The sequence below is a fragment of the Microcaecilia unicolor genome, chromosome 14 (assembly GCF_901765095.1).
Source record: "Microcaecilia unicolor chromosome 14, aMicUni1.1, whole genome shotgun sequence".
Taxonomy (NCBI): Eukaryota; Metazoa; Chordata; class Amphibia; order Gymnophiona; family Siphonopidae; genus Microcaecilia; species Microcaecilia unicolor.
Window position 1 is genome coordinate 28309870 of NC_044044.1, and position 20114 is coordinate 28329983.

The window sequence follows — 20114 nt, forward strand, 5'->3', positions numbered from 1 at the left end:
GCAAATTGTCCAAAGTTGAATTTAGGCATCGTATTGAAAATACCCCTCCATGTTACTATGGCCGAGAACAAAGTTGACCTGGAATTTTAGCATGATTGGTAGCAACCCCAATTCCTTTTGATGTAGGTAGTATCTGGAACCTCTAGAGTCGATTCTTTGTGTTCCGAGGTTCATGCCTGACAAGATCGAGTACTTTGATCTGGTGGATAATCAGTCGGTGTTACGTTAATTTAGGGGATCTTTAATCGAGCCTTTCTAGCCATGCCAGCATTACCGCACTGGCAGCCACTAGAGCGGCTTGATAAAAGGGGGCCTAAGTCTGTGGGGTTTTCTCAGGTTTAGGTATTTTCATATGAGAGATTGCGTTCTTATTTTCCTTTTGTTACATAGCTACTCCCTTCCCTTATTGTGGCCTAAGGAGGGGCTAATATGGTTCTTCCTTTTTTTTTTTCTTAAAGTTCAGTTTATGAATTTTTTTTCTTGTACTATATTTCCCTGTTTTCCTGTAACAAGTGAACGCTTGTGAAAGATATGACTAAATGCATCAATAAATAATAATAAAAAGAAACCCTTTACTCAGGGTGCAGCAACAGCAGCTAAGAACACAAATAGAATATTAGGAATTATTAGGGAAGGAATGGAAAAGAAAACTGAGAATATTGTAATCCTTTTTTATCACTTTATGGTACGACCGTCCCCTGGAAGGCAGTGGCGTAGCCAAGGGTGGGCTTGGGTGGGCCCAGGCCCACCCACTTTGGGCTCAGGCCCACCCAGTACCAGCATAGCTATAATGTGGCTGGCAGGGATCCCTAAGCCCCACCAGCCGAAAACTCCCAACAACTGTCCCTCCTGCATACCTTGTAAATAGCAGATCTTCGCCTGAAGTGAGCAGTGACTGATGCATACTGCTCGCACCGGCCCCATAGCCTTCACTCTGATGTATTCTTGCCTAGGCAGAAACAGGAAGTTGCATCAGAGGGAAGGGTATGGAGCCAACATCAGCAGTGTGTATTAGTTGCTGCCCGTTGCTGGTGAAAATCTGCTATTTAAAAGGTATGCGGGAGAGGGAGGATATTTGAGAGACCACATCATCTGTGGAATGAGGCGGGGTTCTTCTGCCCACCCATCTTGGGTCCAGGCCCACCCAAAATTGGGTGTCTGGCTACGCCCCTGCTGGAAGGTCTGATGCTACATCACACCAGTTTGGCATCTTACGACTGACAAGATCTGATACAGAAATATTTTCTGTCAATGTAAGTGCAAGGTTTATTGCTTACCACTCACAATGTGAAAATCCAATCCCTCCCGTACACCCAGCACCACCACCACTCACCTCCCCATACCCAACACCCCTAAAACCACAACCTCCTCTCTCCCTCTCCCACACCACACCACTAAAAACACGTGGCTTACATCACACCTGTTTCTGGTTAAACAGTTAGCCACGCCTTCCCTCCTTTGTCCCTTCCCCCGTGCACCTTTCCCAGCTCTCTCTCTGACCCCAGCGCTGATGGCTCAGGAATCTCAGGAGATGGAGTATCCTTGAACTCTGCTGTGGAGCTCTCAATCTGGTCTGACTCCTCCAGACACCCAACTGCCTGGACAGCCCCTGCAATGTTGGGGAATTTTATAGGGACTTGAGGTCCTTGGCCGATGCTCACAGCATGCTGCACAGTAGTGTTTCTTGGCCATGGGTCCCGTGCTTTGCTGTGAAAAGCCATGGCCCAGGCAAGAACTCTTGGTGAGTCCCACCATCCTGGCACTTGAGGTGGTAGATGTCATGTCATCCTTACTGGTACCACCCCTGGCATCAAGTGATGAGGAAGGTGAAAGTGGTGCTGGCTGGCTAGTGCCATCCTTGCGCTCATGTGGTGATGAAGTTGCATTGGCAAGGTAGAGGTCAGAGCATTAGTGTGGTCCTGCAGGTCCTTGAGTAGCCCCAACATCTGCTGCCAAATGTTGTCCAATACCTACCACATCTCCTGCTGCTCTTGTAGGCACTTCTCCTACAGCTGCAGACTCTGACACATGAGCTGCGGCTTTTCCTGGCATTGTGTCTGCTTCAAGGCTGGTCCTGCTGCAAAAGCTTGGCGGCTATTCCTCTGTGGGCCATCCATGGCGCTCTGTTTCCCTCCTCAGGCTCAGGATCTGCATCTGCAATATCAGTTGGGAGGTGGGATGGGTTCCACAATCATCTACTTCTGTCCTTCCTCTGCAGGTATCCCCTGCTCAGCATCCCTGCTGCTGCTCTGCAGGAGCTGTGGTGCCCCCTCCTGCCTCTTTCACTGCCAACATCTATTGATCCCCTTCATCGCATCCTCTACAGGCGTGGTAATGTCCTCCTCCTGAGGATCATCTCCTGCCTTGAATTTCACAATCTAGTGGAGTTGCGTCCACTTCCTTTTGCTGTCTTCCACATCTCTATTGTTATGGAAGACTTCATTCAATTTATGGCATATGGCCACCAATCCTCTGCTTTGCTGGGGCTGTTCAGCTTGGAGAAAAGGCGGCTGAGGGGAGATATGATAGAGGTCTATAAGATAATGAGTGGAATGGAACAGGTCGATGTGGAGCGTCTGTTTACGCTTTCCAAAAATACTAGGACAAGGGGGCATGCGATGAAGCTGCAGTGTGGTAAATTTAAAACAAATCGGAGGAAATTTTTCTTTACTTAATGCGTAGTTAAACTCTGGAATTCGCTGCTGGGAAAGGTGGTTAAGGCTGTTAGCTTAGCGGACTTCAAAAAAGGGTTGGACGGCTGCTTCCTGGAGGAAAAAGCCATAGAATGTTATTGAATGGATGAGGGAATACAGTATTTCTAAGATAGGCAGGACAAATTTCTTGTTCTTTTTGGCCACTGTCAGTGACTGGGTGCTGGGCTCGATGGACCCTTGGTCTGTCCCAGCATGGCGATGCTTATGTACTTATGTAAGCCTATAAGGGAATAGGCATTTCTGTTCTCCGTATGACTTACACAATTCCTAACTCTTGAAATAAACTGATATGCTTTGAATTATGACAACAACAACAACAAAAAAAACAATCAGTGGAAAAAAAATGACTTGTATCCATTTTTCATGCAAAACTTATTTACTTGCGCGCCAGAGATTTCAAACTATTTTTTTTTCACGGAAGTACAGAGGAGTAGTTTAAAAGTCAAAGTTGTTTAATCACCTGCTACCGTTGAGATACTCATAATTATAATCCCGAGAGCCCCAAATACAGTTTAAGTACATCCACTTTGCTGCCTTGTGGAGGAAGTCTTCAGCCTGTAGCTGTTGGCATTCTAGTGAGCTGAAGCCTACCTCCTAAATTTCCTCTATCTAAAAATGATGCTTTGTTGTCATTTTCAGGAAAGTGCTTGATATTTGAAAAGGAGGAAAGCAAGAATCATCCATTGAGATCACGATGTCTCCAAATAATAACTTGTAAGTATTTAAATCTTTTTTACATTTATTTTATTGGGGCTGCTACTGAGACTGTGTCAAACCTGGAAATTCAATGTCAGAGCCGTATCCGGCCACTCGCATTGAATTTCTGGGTTCTTTTGGCTGCTAAAACATTGAAAGTTAAGACGATATCCATGGGCTGACCAGCTAAATTATAGTGGCCAAAGATAGACCTGCTATTTACGCAGGTCTATCTGGCCAGTAAGCTTAACTGGTCAGCCAATGAATGTTGGCACTAACCAGCTATGTCATGCAACATAGCTGGTGACCGGGATAGCTGCTAAGCAGCAATATACAGCTGAGACAGCCGGTTAATAGCTGATATTAGCATTTAATCCAGCTTAAGGCTTTTCAATTGGCCAAGAACTGTTTTTATTGCTCTACTCGATTGCTGCAAGACACTTCAGGGTATGTTTACTAAGGCGCATTAGCATTTTTAATGTGCCTTTAAAGTTAAGGTGCGTTAAACACTAAATGCGCCTATTCATTCCTATGACTACTACTACTATTTAACATTTATAAAGCGCTACTAGGGTTACGCAGCGCTGTACAATTTAACATGGAAGGACAGTCCCTGCTCAAGGAGCTTACAATCTAAAAGACAGGTGTACAATCTAAAGGCAAGTGTACACTCAAAGGACGAGTGTGCAGTCAAAAGACAAGTGTAGAGTCAGTCTGATAGGGCATACTATATTTCACGAAGGATTAGGTGCCGAAAGCGGCATTGAAGAGGTGGGTTTTAGGCAGAGATTTGAAGATGGGTAGGGAGGGGGCTTGGCGTAGGGGTTGACCATCAGTTTGACTAATATTTTACCTTTTACTATATTTATACATACTACAATGCACATTCCTTCATTGTTATTTATTAATTAACATATCTTTACATCCATACTGTCAAACAGATAAATCTCACATTCCCCCAACAAATCTCCTCAAATAGCAATCCTCTGGATATTATAATACTAGCCGTTAAGCCCGTTAAAATGGGTGAGATTTCCAACTACCCTCCTCGCCGCCGCTCCCTCCCCCCTCCGTGCCGGGCCCCCTGCACTGACCTGACAGCGCCTCTCACCTCCGTGTGATAGTTATATGATACAGGTGACTAATTAAAAGTGAGTGTACCCCTTGTAGTGATAGTAGTATACATTCCTATGGGCACATTAATGTTTAATGCGTGTCCACCGTCAACGCAGGTTAAAAATGCTAACGTACCTATAGCACACCTTAGTAAACATAGTAAACATGATCTGCTCAGGAGCTGTTCCTGGCCAGTTAAACAGTTTTAAATATCTGCCGGATTATTTACCCACCTTCTAATTTTCAGTAAGTGTCCATTTGGCAGAAATTGTGTCCAGTTCTGTGGTCATGTTTTTTTTGTTATTGGTTAAATATTAATAAAAACGTTAAACTTTGAAAACATAATTTTGCAATTATACTTCACGTACATGGTACAGCAGGAAAATACCAAAAAGAATATCTATTCAGGTGCAGGATAAAAAAATATATATCATGATCCCTAACTAGCAGGAGGCTTTTCTGCCAGTTCCAGTATACGTTCATCTCCTGTCTAGGTCATCCAGTTTCTCCTTGGCCCACCTCACTTACTTAGTCCTATCGTCTCTTTCTTGAATATATGAAAAGAGATTAATCATTGTCAAACAAACCTTGAGTAGATCATCAAGTTTAAATAGGAAGAGTAGGAGGTCAATCGTCAGATTGTAATTGTCTTACTAGTGTCATCACTTCTTGATTGTGCAAATCATTAATTCTACTATTTACTTTTAGACTCGGGTGTTCTTCCTAGAAGTATTTGTGAGATTTCAAAAAGTTCCATCTTCAGAAAGCTGATGAACAGTGCTTCAGTATGAAGGAACGAGGTCAGTGGGTAGCCCACAGCGAGTAGATTTCATGAGGGAAAAGTGCTGATCTTGATACATGGGATTGGGATGGAGTTTTTTTTTAAAAATGAGCTCTTCATTTGGCTACAGATGGGTAGATTTTATTCACAAATCTTCAGGATCACAAGGTAGAACTTGTTCTGAGGCAGTGAGCTATGTATTTGGTTATTTACTTTTAGACCCAGACTAAGAAGTGTCGTGAGACGATAAATTACGTTGGGCTATAAAAACCCGTGGAACCCTGAAATATTTTTGCTAAAATGACTTTTGTTCTTTTATCCTTTTCTCCCTCTCATCCCCTTTTCTTGATCCTCCCCCTTCCCCCCTGATCCCTATAATTTGTACCTTTGATCCCTAATTGTTATCGTATGAATGACATACATCTTTTCTATTTAAAAATAGAGTTTCTTTTCCCACTTTTAAGTTTGATTTTTATACCATTTTATGTACACTGTTCAGGTCTGCTAGCTAGTTTGAGTGGTACATTACATTCTAATAAAAAAATTAAAAATCTGCTCTGTGCCTCACTATAGAAATATATATTTTTTCAAATCCAACAGTGTTTGATTGCAGCCCATATAACTTTAGTTCAAGCATGGAAAAGCCCTGAAACTCTTTCCATTCATGCTTGGAAGTGCTGTTTGCAGTATATCCATGGCTTTTTTTGAGGGGGTACTTGGGGATACTGAGTACCGGCACCTTTTCTATTATCTGCTAAAATTGACCCATGGTCCCCAAGTTTTAATGAAAGAGCTCAAGCTCTATACACCAATTCTGCCTTGTCATAGATTCTGTGACTGGTTGCAGGGGGCCTGGCTATTGTGGGGTGGGTCCCTCAGTGATCACCCCCATCCCTGAAGGGCGGCCTGGCATTTGAGAACCGGCACCTTTTTCACTAGAAAAAACGTACAGAGTATATCTGTACCTTGGGCAAGTTTAGGGCTATGTATTTGAAGGCTTAAGGGAAATTGGAAAAGTTGTGGAATTCTCTATCTCAATTATTTTTTTAAGAGAATGCTCTCCCCTTATCTTGATGTCCTGGGGCACGGAGGGAGACGTTTTTATATTCTGGAGTTTGGCTGTGCTAGTAGATGGTGAGGTTGGGGAAGGGGGAGAGAGGGAATTTTACATAAAACATATAAAGTGAGTTTAAACTGAGCTTTGTTTTTTTTGTAAGACTTCCCAATTTGCTATCTTATAACTGCTCTGTATTTCTTGCTTCAGTGTGGCCATAAGAGATATGTTCCTGATTCCCTAATAGTTTGCCGGTTCCTACTATTATAAAATCCATGCTGCACTTGTTTCAATAAAAGACTTTGTTAAATTTAAAAAAAACAAAAACAAAGTTCCACTGATGATTATATCCATGTAATTTAGCAACATCTTGAGAGAACTGATGAACTGTGGTTGAGTAGGGGGAAAGGAGGTTATCAGATAGCACAGTAGACGTCAAGTGGGACAAGTACTGATCTGAGAAACTATTTGGTAGGAGAGAGAAGAGTTACCTTAGGAGAGTTAATGAGGGCATTGTGAGAATACAAAGCTGTAAATAAGCCTAAATCAAATGAAATAGAGAATAGAACAAAAGAGACCAAAGTTATCTGGTCCTTACTACTGTTTATCATTTCTAAAACAGATGTACGAAAGCACCGTACAGACACATAAAAGAGAGCCAGGCCCTGCTCCACACAGTTTACAATCTAGTCAAGAGAAACATTATAATAATCAAGAGATTCCAGGAGAACATATTATAGAGAAAAAGCGGTCGAGATGTAAAAGTAACCTTAAAAAGAGTGTTTAGTCTGGTTTGGAAAAAGACTAGAGTAGAGATGGGCAACCACGGTCCTCAAGGACCACGACCCTGTTTGGCTTTCAAGTTTTCTACAATGACGGCTTCTTCCATCATGTGCAAACAGATCTCATGCATATAGATTGTAGAAATCTTTAAAACTTGATTGGTTCATGGCATCTAGGATCATGGTTCCTCCACACCTACACTAGAGATAGAGCATGACATAGCAACTCAAGAAATCGATATAAAGAATGTTCATGTTCTCTGAATATCTGTCTCATTTCATGTATTCTCTCTATTGTCTCTTCTGTTTCTATTTCCTACAGTTGATAAAATGGAAAGAATGGCAGTCAACAATGAAACCAGAGTCACACAATTCATCTTCCTGGGACTTTCTAGTAATCCAGACTTACAGATAATATTCTTTTTTGTTTTTCTTGTGATGTACCTGGGCACCATAGCTGGGAACCTTCTCATTATGACAACCATATATGTGGACTCTCAATTGCACACTCCCATGTACTTCTTCCTCAGTCACTTGTCTTTCATAGATTTGGGACTTTCCACAGTCACTGTCCCCAGGTCCCTTGTTCAATTTCTGTTGCAAAGCAAAACTATCTCTTTCAGTGACTGCATTGCTGAATTGTTTTTCTTTCATTTCATTGGGGGTGCAGAATGCTTTCACTTGGTCCTGATGGCTTATGACCGCTACGTTGCCATCTGCCATCCTTTGCGTTATACCACAATCATGAACAGACAAGCCTGTCTCCTGTTGGTGACTTCTATATGGGTAGGTGGTTTTATTCATAGCTGCGGTCAGACATTTCCTGTAATGCTGCTGACCTTCTGTGGTCCTAATGAGATAGACCATTTCTTTTGCGAAGGTCACGCCGTATCTGTGTTGGCTTGCTCTAGTACCTTTTTCAGTGAAATCGCGGATAGGTCCAACAGCGGCATCTTAGCCGTTATCTGTTTCACAGTGTTGCTCGTATCTTACGCCTACATCATCTCCACTGTCTTAAAAATTCCAACAGCTGAGGGAAGGCAGAAAGCTTTCTCTACCTGTGCCTCCCACCTCATTGTGGTCACTTTGTTTTTTGGTCCCATTCTCTATCTCTACATGAGACCAATGGTTGTGTTTGATACTGATAAACTGATCTCTGTTTTCTATGCAATTATCACCCCTTTGTTAAACCCCTGCATTTATACTCTCAGAAACGAGAAGATGAGACATTCCATGAAGAAACTGGGAGGTAGAAAAGTGTCTTCTCTGGGGACTCATAAGAACTGAGTTCCTGTCCATTTAAAGAAAGTTACTGTTGTGTAATCCCTCTGCTGTCACTGATTGATGTATACTCTTTAATGTACACATTAAAATTATGATTATTTTTCCCTTGATTAATTTTTTAATTAGTATTTCTTTAGAAAGAGATAGTAAAGCTTTGACGGGCTTTTTTACAAGGGTGTAGAAGGGCCTATGTGCACCCAGTACATACCAAATCGGCATTACCATTCGGCTACCTCATGCCCCAGGGGGTGATTCCAAATTTTGCCTGCATCGAAAACCCTGGGGTGCCTACCTGGCAGTAATCGGCAGTTGGTGCATGCCTACCATCCAGGTAGCACTTGAGCCCTTACCGCTAAGTCAATGGGTGGCTGTAAGTTCTAAGGACAAAAATGGACAAGCACTGGTTTTCATTTTGCTGCACATCCATTTTCTGGCCCATTGAAAAAAAGCTCCTTTTCCCCAGACAGTGTAAAAACTGGCCCCGTGCACACCAAATGCAAGTGCCCACACTTCAGCTGGCCACTTTTTGTTGCACCTTAGTAAAAGGGCCCCTGAATGAATTATGCTGTTCTTAGTGTCAAGTGGTAGTTTGTCAGCTTTGTCAGTCCCTGTGCCGAGCAGTGATCCTGGGTACGAGGACTTTGGCCCCGGATTCTGCTTGGCAGCCGAGCAACCCCGAAGTTCACCTATGGTGACCGCCGTCCGTTCCCCGGGAGTTGAGCCCCCAGCTGCAGGCAGCCAACAGGACTTACAAAAACAGGTCTGGAAAGGGGCGCCCAGAGAGACCAGCCAGAAGAGAGCAGAAGGAAGAAGTTCAGGAGCGGGTCAGAACACAGTGACAGGCAGTAGGCTAAGGAGTGTCTTGGGTCCAGGCAGGTATACAGGCGGGTAACTGACCCGGGAGTCACCAGGTCCAGGCAAGATATTCAGGCATGCAGCAGACAGGGGAATAACCAGGTCCGGACAGGATATTCAGGCAGGCAGCAGACAAGAGAGTAACCAGGTCAGGGCAGGATATCCAAGCAGGCAGCAGACAAGAGAGTAACCAGATCCAGGCAGGATATCCAGGCAGGCAGCAGACAAGAGAGTAACCAGGTCCAGGCAGGATATCCAGGCAGGCAGCAGACAAGAGAGTAACCAGGGTCTTTACAGGCAGGCAGCAAACAGAAGAGTACGCTGAAGAGAAACACTTACCCAAGTAGAAGCCAAAGCAATGAGGCAGAGGGAAAGCGTCCCAGAAATAGTGCAGGCTTTCTGACGTAGACAGGAACCAGCTGAAGAAGAGAGCTTCCATAGGTCAGGTAGGCAGAGAGAAGTCAATACAGGTGTGTGGTAGCAAGGCAATTAAAGAGCCTGGAAGCCAGGCAGAGAGAGCAGATCCAGGTGCATGAGAGCAAAGCAATCAAGGAGCCTGCAGCCAGAGAAGAAGTACACAGACATGGCTCAAGCCTGAGCCAGTCAAGTGCGTGAGTTGCCAGGACCCTGCGCAGCCTGAGGATGCCGCTTGCGTTGAGGTAGGGGACATGACATAGTTTTATCTCGTCACTTCCACTTTGGAATTCAAGAACTCTGCTTTATGTAAACAAATGGTCATTGAACTTGAATTGATTGTGTTTTTTTAAAATTATTTTTATAGATGCAGTAATAGTTTTGTTCTAATACATTTATATCTATTGATTAAATAACGTTTTTCTATAATATGCTAAGTATAAATATTTTATTGTGACTCTACTCTGGAAACCAATAAGTAGATTTGTCTTTAATGGCTTTGTTTGGATGTGAGATGTCTGCGCCCATCCTAATCAGAACCTTCTCACTCCCTTTGTTTCCTGCACTGTATTTTGTCCCCTAAAATCACCTTTTGAAGTTGCCTTCTTGTATATGTTGCTTAAATAAGAATCTTAGGGTCCTGTTTGATAAGCTGCTCTATGGACATGCTACCATTTTTAGCATGTGCTAAATGCTAAGTACATAAGTATTGTGATACTGGGACAGACCAAAGGGCCATCAAGCCCAGCATCCTGTTTCCAACAGCGGCCAATCCAGGTCATAAATACCTGGCAAGATCCCAAAAAAGTACAAAACATTTTATGCTGCTTATCCCAGAAATAATGGATTTTCCCCAAGTCCAATTTAATAATGGTCTATGGACTTTTCCTTTAGGAAGCCGCCCAAACCTTTTTAAAACTCTGCTAAGCTAACCGCCTTTACCACATTCGCTGGCAACAAATTCCAGAATTTAATTACACGTTGAGTGAAGAAAACGTTTCCCCCGATTCGTTTTAAATTTACTACTTTGTAGCTTCATCGCATGCCCCCTAGTCCTAGTATTTTTGGAAAGCGTGAACAGATGCTTCACATCTACCCGTTCAACTCCACTCATTATTTTATAGACCTCTATCATATCTCCCCTTAGCCATCTTTTCTCCAAGCTGAAGAGCCCTAGCTGCTTTAGCCTTTCCTCATAGGGAAGTCGTCCCATCCCCTTTATCATTTTTGTCGCCCATAGGAATAAATGGGTATCTCTAGCATAAAAATTCTAGCGTGCCTTAGTAAACAGAGCCCTTAGAAATGTATCCTTTGCACCAATTTGGATTATCTTCAGATTATAGGCCCTGTTTACTAAGCCACGCTGTAGGCAGGCTAACACTAGAGACACCCATAGGAATATATAGGTGTCTCTAGCATTAGCGTGTGTTACATTTTAACGCGCGCTAAAAATGATAGCGCACCTTACTAATCAGGTCCCTATGTTTTATATAGATATTTTTCTACGTGTGAAACAAAGAAAAAAAAAATAGAAATCCTGTTTAGCTTTATCAGAATTTGCTCAGCTATCCTTAAAGTACTGGACAATTATTTGAGATGAATTAATAGCACAAGCATTATTCACTATGAACCTTTTTTTTTCCTGTTTCTGTGCTTCCAGTAAAAAAATGTGAATAATAGTTCTAACTTTATATTAAAGGAAAACCAGTATTCACTTATCTGCATTAGCTGTTAATGCAACAATTAACGTGGAATATGAATAGTGCACAGTAATTTCAAATGTAGGGGCCTTTTTAACTAAAATACGTTGAACTCTGGGCTTAACATGTATGACAACTACTACTACTACTACTATTTAGCATTTCTATAGCGCTACAAGGCATACGCAGCGCTGCACAAACATAGAAGAAAGACAGTCCCTGCTCAAAGAGCTTACAATCTAATAGACAAGAAATAAAGTAAGCAAATCAAATCAATTAATGTGAACAGGAAGGAAGAGAGGAGGGTAGGTGGAGGCGAGTGGTTACGAGTCAAAAGCAATGTTAAAGAGGTGGGCTTTCAGTCTAGATTTAAAGGTGGCCAAGGATGGGGCAAGACGTAGGGGCTCAGGAAGTTTATTCCAGGCGTAGGGTGCAGCGAGACAGAAGGCGCGAAGTCTGGAGTTGGCAGTAGTGGAGAAGGGAACAGATAAGAAGGATTTATCCATGGAGCGGAGTGCACGGGAAGGGGTGTAGGGAAGGACGAGTGTGGAGAGATACTGGGGAGCAGCAGAGCGAGTACATTTATAGGTTAGTAGAAGAAGTTTGAACAGGATGCGAAAACGGATAGGGAGCCAGTGAAGGGTCTTGACAACACAAAACGACAGGGGTGAAAGTGGAGAAAAATCCAAATGACCAATGGAAATAAGGAGTAAGAGCGTCTAAAAAGTTTGTTCGCCAAAGTACACTGACCCAAAGGACCCTACATGGGCCGCGTTTCAGCAACGAGCCTTCTTCAGGTTGATAACATCTCAGAGTGGAATGTCAAGGAAATATCACTCAGTATTTTTAAAAAACCAGCAATACTATTTTAAACCCAATTTGAAACTTTAGAGAAAGCAAATGGAATCACAGAAATAGGGCTGTTCCTCCCCTCTCTGGACCTCCACTGTGATTTGCGTCCTGCAATGTCAGACAGCTTGGAGCACTTGGGGTTCATGAGTCAGTAAACAATCACCAACTCTACACCCTCCTTCTGTGTTGTCTTCCTGTTGGACAGGAAACGAACAGAGTGTACTGCCAACTGTGTCATGCTTTGGACTAGCGAGAGAAGAATGGAGTCCTGCTATTTTGTCCTCTTCATTATCCACGGCCACATGAATTTTTAAATGTTAAAAGGGGTTTATATTGGCTTAAAGGTTGGGATGCACTGTTCTAAGGTGTTCTGGAATCTGTCACCTGTCTTTCGAATGTTGGGGGAGATACAGCAATATTGTGGTATCAATGGTGAGGGGTAGGGAGGTCTTCTGGGAGACTCAGAACAACCCACACCCGGCTGACGAGTGCCATTGGGTGACCAAGGACTGGGGTGGGAGAATTCTTGGCCTTGGCACCCTGATCAGAGGTTGGTGCTTGTGAGGTTTTAAAGCCCTGACTCAAACCACAGCCATAGCAGCTGCGGGAAGATTTGGCCATCTGTGACCCCACCCTCATAATTTTATGGCCATGATTTATGTACAATGTGCCCAAGCCTGGATGCTTGATCTGGTATGGATTAGGTGTAATGACATTTTGGCACAGCTGAAATAGCTCTCCCTGGGAAGGACCTCTTGCTGGGTGGCAGGGAATCCTGTAAGCAGTGCTATAGAAATAGTCATTCTTTCCAGCACGATGGCAGGCTGAGAGATGCTATTGATTTTGGAGTAAACTTATTTCTGGGATAAGCAGCATAAAATCTAATTCACTATTTTGGGATCTTGCCAGGTATTTGTGACCTGAATTGACCACCGTTGTAAACAGGATACTGGGCTTGATGGACCTTTGGTCTGTCCCAGTGTTTCAACACTTATGTACTCATGCACTTGGCTTGGGTAATTCTTGTCATGAATTTTAAGGTCAAACATTTATTTATGCAATAAAGCTGTGGTCAGGTTGTCAGCACTGCACTGTGGGTTGGTGTGCATCTTTGTAAAATGTAGCTTGGCCGGTCTGTGGTCCCTTCCCACATAACACCTTGGAAGGAATGCGGGTGGAAAAGCAGGGTAGCAGACTGGACAAGGATGCTGGATCCGGGTGTCATGGCTGCCTATGAAACTGTGATATTGCTGCAGTACCTCAGATGGCAGGAATGTGCATGACAGACTCCTGTGTACCTTAGTAGGAATATTTGTTGGGGCAGGAATGTGAAACTAGAGTTTGGGAGTTGAACCACTGAGAGGAGGAAAAGGATAGGAATGGGTGGTGGTACCCAAATACCTGTAAATGCTGTGAAGATCGATCCTTCTAAAATGTGCAGGAGTCCATAGCTAGCGTTCCTACCATGGGGGCAGGTAATTATATTAATACACCAAGATGGACAAGTGGAAATTTGGGTGTCCATTGGAGTATTGTGTTCAGTTTTGGAAGCCGTATCTGGCTAAAGATGTAAAAAGACTGGAAGCGGAGCAAAGAAAAGCTACGGAAATGGTATGGGATTTGCGTTGCAAACCGTACGAGGAGAGACTTGCTGACCTGAACATGCATACCTTGGAGGAAAGGAGAAACAGGGGTGACATGATACAGATGTTCAAATACAGTGAAACCTCGGTTTTCATCAATAATCTGTCCGAAAACAATCGGCGAAATCTGAAACCGATGAAAACCGAAGCAATTAATGAGGACGGCCAAAATCGGGAGAAGGACGTCCATCTTCCGATACAAATTGGGAAATGGACGTCCTTCTTTTTCGACGAAATCCGAGGTAACCAACAAAAACCGAGACAAATTTCTCGTCGAAAAAAATCAACAAAATCCGAAACCAATGAAAACCGAGGTGCTACTGTATTTGAAAGGTATTAATCCACATACGAACCTTTTCCCGGAGACGGGAAAGTGGTAGAACTAGAGGGCATGAATTGAGGTTGCAGGGGGGCAGACTCAGGAGTAATGTCAGGAAGTATTTTTTCACGGAGAGGGTGGTGGATACGTGGAATGCCCTCCCGCGGGAGGTGGTGGAGATGAAAACGGTAATGGAATTCAAACATGCGTGGGATAAATACAAAGGAATCCTGTTTAGAAGGAATGGATCTATGGAATCTTAGCGGACATTGGGTGGCGACGCCGGTATTTGGAGAATAAAACCGGTGCAGGACTTCTGCCGTCTGTGCCCTGAGAAAGGCAGGGACAAATCAAACTCGGATATACATATAAAGTATTACATATCATGTAAAATGAGTTTATCTTGTTGGGCAGACTGGATGGACCATTCAGGTCTTTATCTGCCGTCATTCACTACTATCTACAATGGTAGAAGCCTTTGAGGAAAATATGACGAAGAAAGAATGCACATCTTTGTTCTCTGTATGACTTCAAATCCTAACTTTTAAAAAATAAAACAGATATGGTATAAATTTTGACAATAAAAAAAATCAGTGAAAAAATTACTTTTCATTCAAGATTTATTCACTTGGGCTCAGAGGTTCCAAACTTTTGTTTTTCACAGTAGTACTGGAGAACAGTGGAAATAAGTTGTTTAAGCACCTGCTTCTTTTGACTTGCTCTAGTAGTTATAATCCCAAGAGTCCCAAATACAGTTTAAGTTCATCACTTTGCCGTCTACTGAAGTAAACCTTCAACCTGCAGCTGCTGGAATATTTCTTAGCGAGGCAGAGTCTTCCTGTTCTCTAGAATTTCAGAACTTCCAGGAAATTGTTTGGTATTTGAAAATGAAGAAATAAAAAAAAAAACCCATCCGTTTATGATCTCTTCAAATTATAAGCTGTAAGTATGGAAATCTTTTTTACATTTATTTCTATCATTTGCCCACCTTCTAATTTTTAGATTTTTAACATAAGAAGTGTTATCATTTTGAAAATATTCTTATCTCTTTCGTGTTTCCCAGTTTTTAAGCATTATCTATTCGAGTTGCAGGATAAAAAAAATGTTACGATCCTTAACTAGCAGCAGGCTTTTCTGCCAGTTTCAGTTTACATTTATCTCCTATCTTCTTCACCTTGATTCTCCTTTTCCCACCTCACTTGCTGTGTCCCATTGTCTCTTTCCGACTCTTTCCTTAATAAATCAAAAGAGAGCAATCATTGCCAAACAAGCATTGAGTAGACGTCAAGTTTAAATAGGAAGAGTGGGAAGGCAGATGTCGGATTGGAATTGTATTACCTGTGTCAATAATTCTTGACGACATAAATGTTTATTATTTGCAAGTTACAGCTAAACTGAGAAGTAGAGTGAGATAACAAAAAGTCATAGTTATATCCATATAACTAAATGTCATCTTGAGAACACTTGTTGAACTGTGGTTGAGTAAGGGGGAAGGAGGCCAGCAGGTTGCCTACGGGGATTAGATTTCATGTGGAAAAATTGCTGATCTGAGAATCTATTTGGGGGGCAAGCGTTACCTTAGGGGGGCAAATGAGTGTGGCATTTTTTATTTATTTTATTTTAATTACATTTGCACCCCGCACTTTCCCACTCATGGCAGGCTCAATGCAGCGGGCAATGGAGGGTTAAGTGACTTGCCCAGAGTCACAAGGAGCTGCCTGTGCCGGGAATCGAACTCAGTTCCTCAGGACCAAAGTCCACCACCCTAACCACTAGCATACAAAGCTATATTTATTTATTTTATTACATTTGTATCCCACATTATCCCACCTCTTTGCAGGCTCAATGTGGCTGACATTATTCCATGATGGCGATCGCCATGTCCGGAATGAGAAATACAAAGTAATGTTACAATAAAGTTCATAAACTTTAGAAGTAAATTATAAAGTAGATTGGATAAACAGTTCATTACAGGCATAAGAGATAAGGGGGTAGTGCGTTAATGTTCATAGGTGACAAATTGATTGATGCAATCAGGTGTAGGGAATACGGTATCATCTGGTTCTAATAAAGTTTTGATGTTAGGTCATTTGTGATGGCTCAATATGATATGTCTTGTCGAACGGGTTGGTCTTAAATAGAATAGCATAGAAGACAGAACATCAGAGACTACTACTACTACTACTTGACATTTCTGAAGCGCTACTAGGGTTACGCAGCGCTGTACAATTTAACATAGAAGGACAGTCCCTGCTCAAAGGAGCTTACAATCTAAAGGACAAATGTACAGTCAGTCAAATTGGGGCAGTCTAGATTTCCTGAAAGGTATAAAGGTTAGGTGCTGAAAGCAACATTGAAGAGGTGGGCTTTGAGCAAAGATTTGAAGATGGGTAGGGAGGGGGCTTGGCGTAAGGGCTCAGGAAGTTTATTCCAAGCATAGGGTGAGGCGAGGCAGAATGAGCGGAGCCTGGAGTTGGCTCCAAAGTTAGAGTTGGAGACCAAAGTTGTCTGACAGGTTAAGTCTTTACTATTATGTACTATTTCTAAAACAGTTCCAGGTGGATGCACCACTTTACAGATACATATAAGACCCAGTTTCCTGCTTCACTAAGTTTGCAATCGATAGATCTTGATTCTAGGAGAATATGTTTATAAAGAAGTGGTCAAAATATAAAAGTAATCTAAAAAAAAAAAAAAAAAGAGATTTTAGCCTGGTTTCAAAAAAGACTAGAGCAGGAGTGGGCAACCACGGTGCTCAAGGACAACAACCCAGCTGGATTTTCACATAGTTTCCATTGTTTGCAAACAGATCTCAGGCACGTTCATTGCGAGAAATCTTGAAAACTTAACTGCGTTATGGTCCTTGATGATGGTGGTTGCCCAACCCTGCGCTAGAGACACATTATGACAAAGAAAATCAGGAAATTGTTATATGGAATATTTAATGATCTCTGAGTATCCGTCTCATTTAATGTATTCTTTTACTGTCTCTTGTGTTTCTGTTTCCTTACAGTTGATAAAATGGAAGAAAGGGCAGTCAGCAATGAAACCAGAATCAAAGAATTCATCCTCCTTGGACTTTCTAGGAATCCAAACTTCCAGATTATATTCTTTGTGGTTTTTCTCGTGATGTACCTGGGTACCATTGCTGGGAATCTTCTCATTCTGGTAACAATATATATGACCCCTCAACTGCACACTCCCATGTACTTCTTCCTCAGCAACTTGTCTTTCATAGATGTGGGACTTTCCACGGCCACTGTCCCCCGATCCCTTCTTCACTTCCTCTCCCCTAGGAAAACTATCTCTTTCGGTGATTGCATTGCTGAATTATTTTTCTTTCACTTCATTGGGGGTTCGGAATGTTTTCACCTGGTCCTGATGGCTTATGACCGTTACGTTGCCATCTGCAATCCTTTGCGTTATACCACAATCATGAACAGACAAGTCTGTGTCCTGCTGGTGGTTTCGACATGGGTAGGTGGTTTCATTCATGGTTGTGGTCAGACGTTTCCAATAGTTCTGCTGACCTTCTGTGGTCCTAATGAGATAGACCATTTCTTTTGCGAAGGTCATGCCATATCTATGTTGGCTTGCTCTAGTACCTTTTACAGTGACGTTGCAGATAGGGCCAACAGTGGAATCTTAGCCATTGGTTGTTTCTCAGTATTGCTTGTATCTTATGCCTACATAATTTCCACTGTCTTAAAGATTAAATCAGCTGAGGGAAGGCAGAAAGCTTTCTCTACCTGTGCTTCTCACCTCATAGTGGTCACTTTGTTTTATGGCCCAATTGTCTTTCTCTATATGAGACCATCAGTTGTATTTGAAGCTGATAAACTGCTCTCTGTTTTTTATACAATCGTCACCCCTTTGTTAAACCCCTGCATTTACACTCTCAGAAATGAGACGGCAAGAAATGCCATGAAGAAACTGGGAGGCAGGAAAATTTGTTTTCGGGGGAAACATACGAACTGATTTCCTGTCCGTTTAAAGAATGACACCTTTGTGTAAACCATCTGCTCTCTTTAATCCTCATTTTAAATTTCTAGTTCTTTTCCCCTTGATTCATTATTTTTTAAACTAGAATTTCTTCTGAAAAGTGTGAACGAATTTTGCTGTTCTTAGTGTAAAGTGGGGGGGCTCTAGTTCCTGTCACGTCTACCGTGGATTCCAAGAACCCTGATTTATGTAAATAAATGTACATTGAGCTTGTTTTGAGAATGTTTTAGAGATGCAGTAGCATTTTTGTTTAAGACACTTTGGGCTAGATTCTACATATGGTGACAAAAAGCTAGGCGCGTCTACATTCAGACGTGGTTTATTGCACGGACCAGGTGATGCATCTAGATTTAAGCGCTGTCATTTACATGTGAGTAGATTTGATTAATTGCCCCAACATGTCTACACTCCTCACATTGCCGTGCCCCTTTTTTGTCTATGTGCACCTCTTTTTAGAATATACCTAAAAAGAAGCACGCATAAATTCCACTTATTGCCAATTAGTGTTGATAATCGGTGATTATTGGCCAATTATCCACACTAATAGGCTAATTAATTAATGAATAGGGCACGTAAATTGATCATACGCAGAATTTAACACGCGATACTCAACCCACCATGTATAGAATACGGGGGGGGGGAGGGGTTTAATATCTGTTGATTAAATAAACTTTTGTTATCATAGGCCAACTTTTGTTTTGAAGAACATATTCACTGTGGGCACCTTTTACAAAGGAAGTAGTGCTGAGCTACTGTAGCAGCCGGGCGGTACATAAGCATTGCCATACTGGGAAAGACCAAAGGTCCATCGAACCCAGCATCCTGTTTCCAACAGTGGCCAATCCAGGTCACAAATACCCGGCAAGATCCCAAGAATGTACAAAACATTTTATACTGCTTATCCCAGAAATAGTGGATTTTCCCCAAGTCCATTTAATAAATGTCTATGGACTATTCCTTTAGGAAGCCGTCCAAGCCTTTTTTAAACTCCGCTAAGCTAACCACCTTTACCACATTCTCTGGCAATGAATTCCAGAGTTTAATTACATGTTGAGTGAAGAAAACATTTCTCCGATTCGTTTTAAATTTACTACATTGTAGCTTCATCGCATGCCCCCTAGTCCTAGTATATATTTACTTGCCACCCCCAGCGTGCTGTCATATGTGGTGTATACCCAGTGGTAATCGGGCAGTGCTGTGCGCTGCCTGGTTACTGCCAAGTTAGCGTGGGAGCCCTTACCGCTACCTCAATGGATGGCGGTAAGGTCTTCCCCCCCCTCCCGAAATGGCCGAGTGGCAAGTGCTTTACTTGCTGCATGGCCATTTCCTGCAGAAAAGCAAGAGCTCCCTTTTACCCACTGCGGTAAAAGGGGGCCTTGGCACGTGTGAAAAAACACACACCGATACCAGGGGTCCTATGTGATTTAGTGAATAAATCTTGAATGGTGATTCTAGTCTTGAAACTAATATGTGAATGCTCTTTGAATATGTGAAGAATAAATTCATTCTACTGAACGTTCAGATGTTTGTCCGCATTCTTATCAGATCCCCCTCGCTCCCTTCATCTTCCGCACTGTGCCTTATCCCCTCCTATCGCCTCAAAAGTTGCCTTCTTATTCCAATAAATTTATTGGAATGAGACAAGAGGTTTTATTACTGAATGCCCGTTTCCAACTACGATTTCCATGTCAATGTATTCTTCTTTTGAAAGATAAGAAATATGTGTTTTTTTGAACCTCTGCAATTGCGCAATTTTCTGAATTCTTAGGGTAGCACGGGTGTAGATCCAAATGTTTAGCTGTTCAAGTGATTAAAGGGGAAAACTACCTGTATCCTTTTTTTTTGTAATTTGTTTCCCCTATAATCCAGCTTCCTTTGGAAATTTATCAAGGACTCTCCAAT

General features: G+C 42.3%; 2 protein-coding genes across 2 annotated transcripts; both read left to right on the top strand.

The window, feature by feature from the left end:
* Nucleotides 1–7473: 7473 nt before the first annotated feature.
* LOC115457268 (olfactory receptor 1509-like) lies at nucleotides 7474–8430 on the top strand. Its single transcript, XM_030186691.1, has one exon. It carries the CDS (start codon nucleotides 7474–7476, stop codon nucleotides 8428–8430), a length of 957 nt encoding a protein of 318 aa, XP_030042551.1.
* A 559-nt stretch (nucleotides 8431–8989) lies between these two features.
* Nucleotides 8990–18188, top strand: LOC115457269 (olfactory receptor 1509-like). Its single transcript, XM_030186692.1, has 2 exons — nucleotides 8990–9251; nucleotides 17224–18188. Exons 1-2 carry the CDS (start codon nucleotides 8990–8992, stop codon nucleotides 18186–18188), a joined length of 1227 nt encoding a protein of 408 aa, XP_030042552.1.
* Nucleotides 18189–20114: the final 1926 nt, after the last annotated feature.

Bases quoted from the DNA above. Each gene is read 5' to 3' on its own strand.
- LOC115457268 (XM_030186691.1), top strand. From the start codon at position 7,474: ATGGAAAGAATGGCAGTCAACAATGAAACCAGAGTCACACAATTCATC.
- LOC115457269 (XM_030186692.1), top strand. From the start codon at position 8,990: ATGCTGTTCTTAGTGTCAAGTGGTAGTTTGTCAGCTTTGTCAGTCCCT. The intron at 9,252-17,223 runs GTCAGAACACAG...GTTTCCTTACAG, and splicing joins AGGAAGAAGTTCAGGAGCGG to TTGATAAAATGGAAGAAAGG.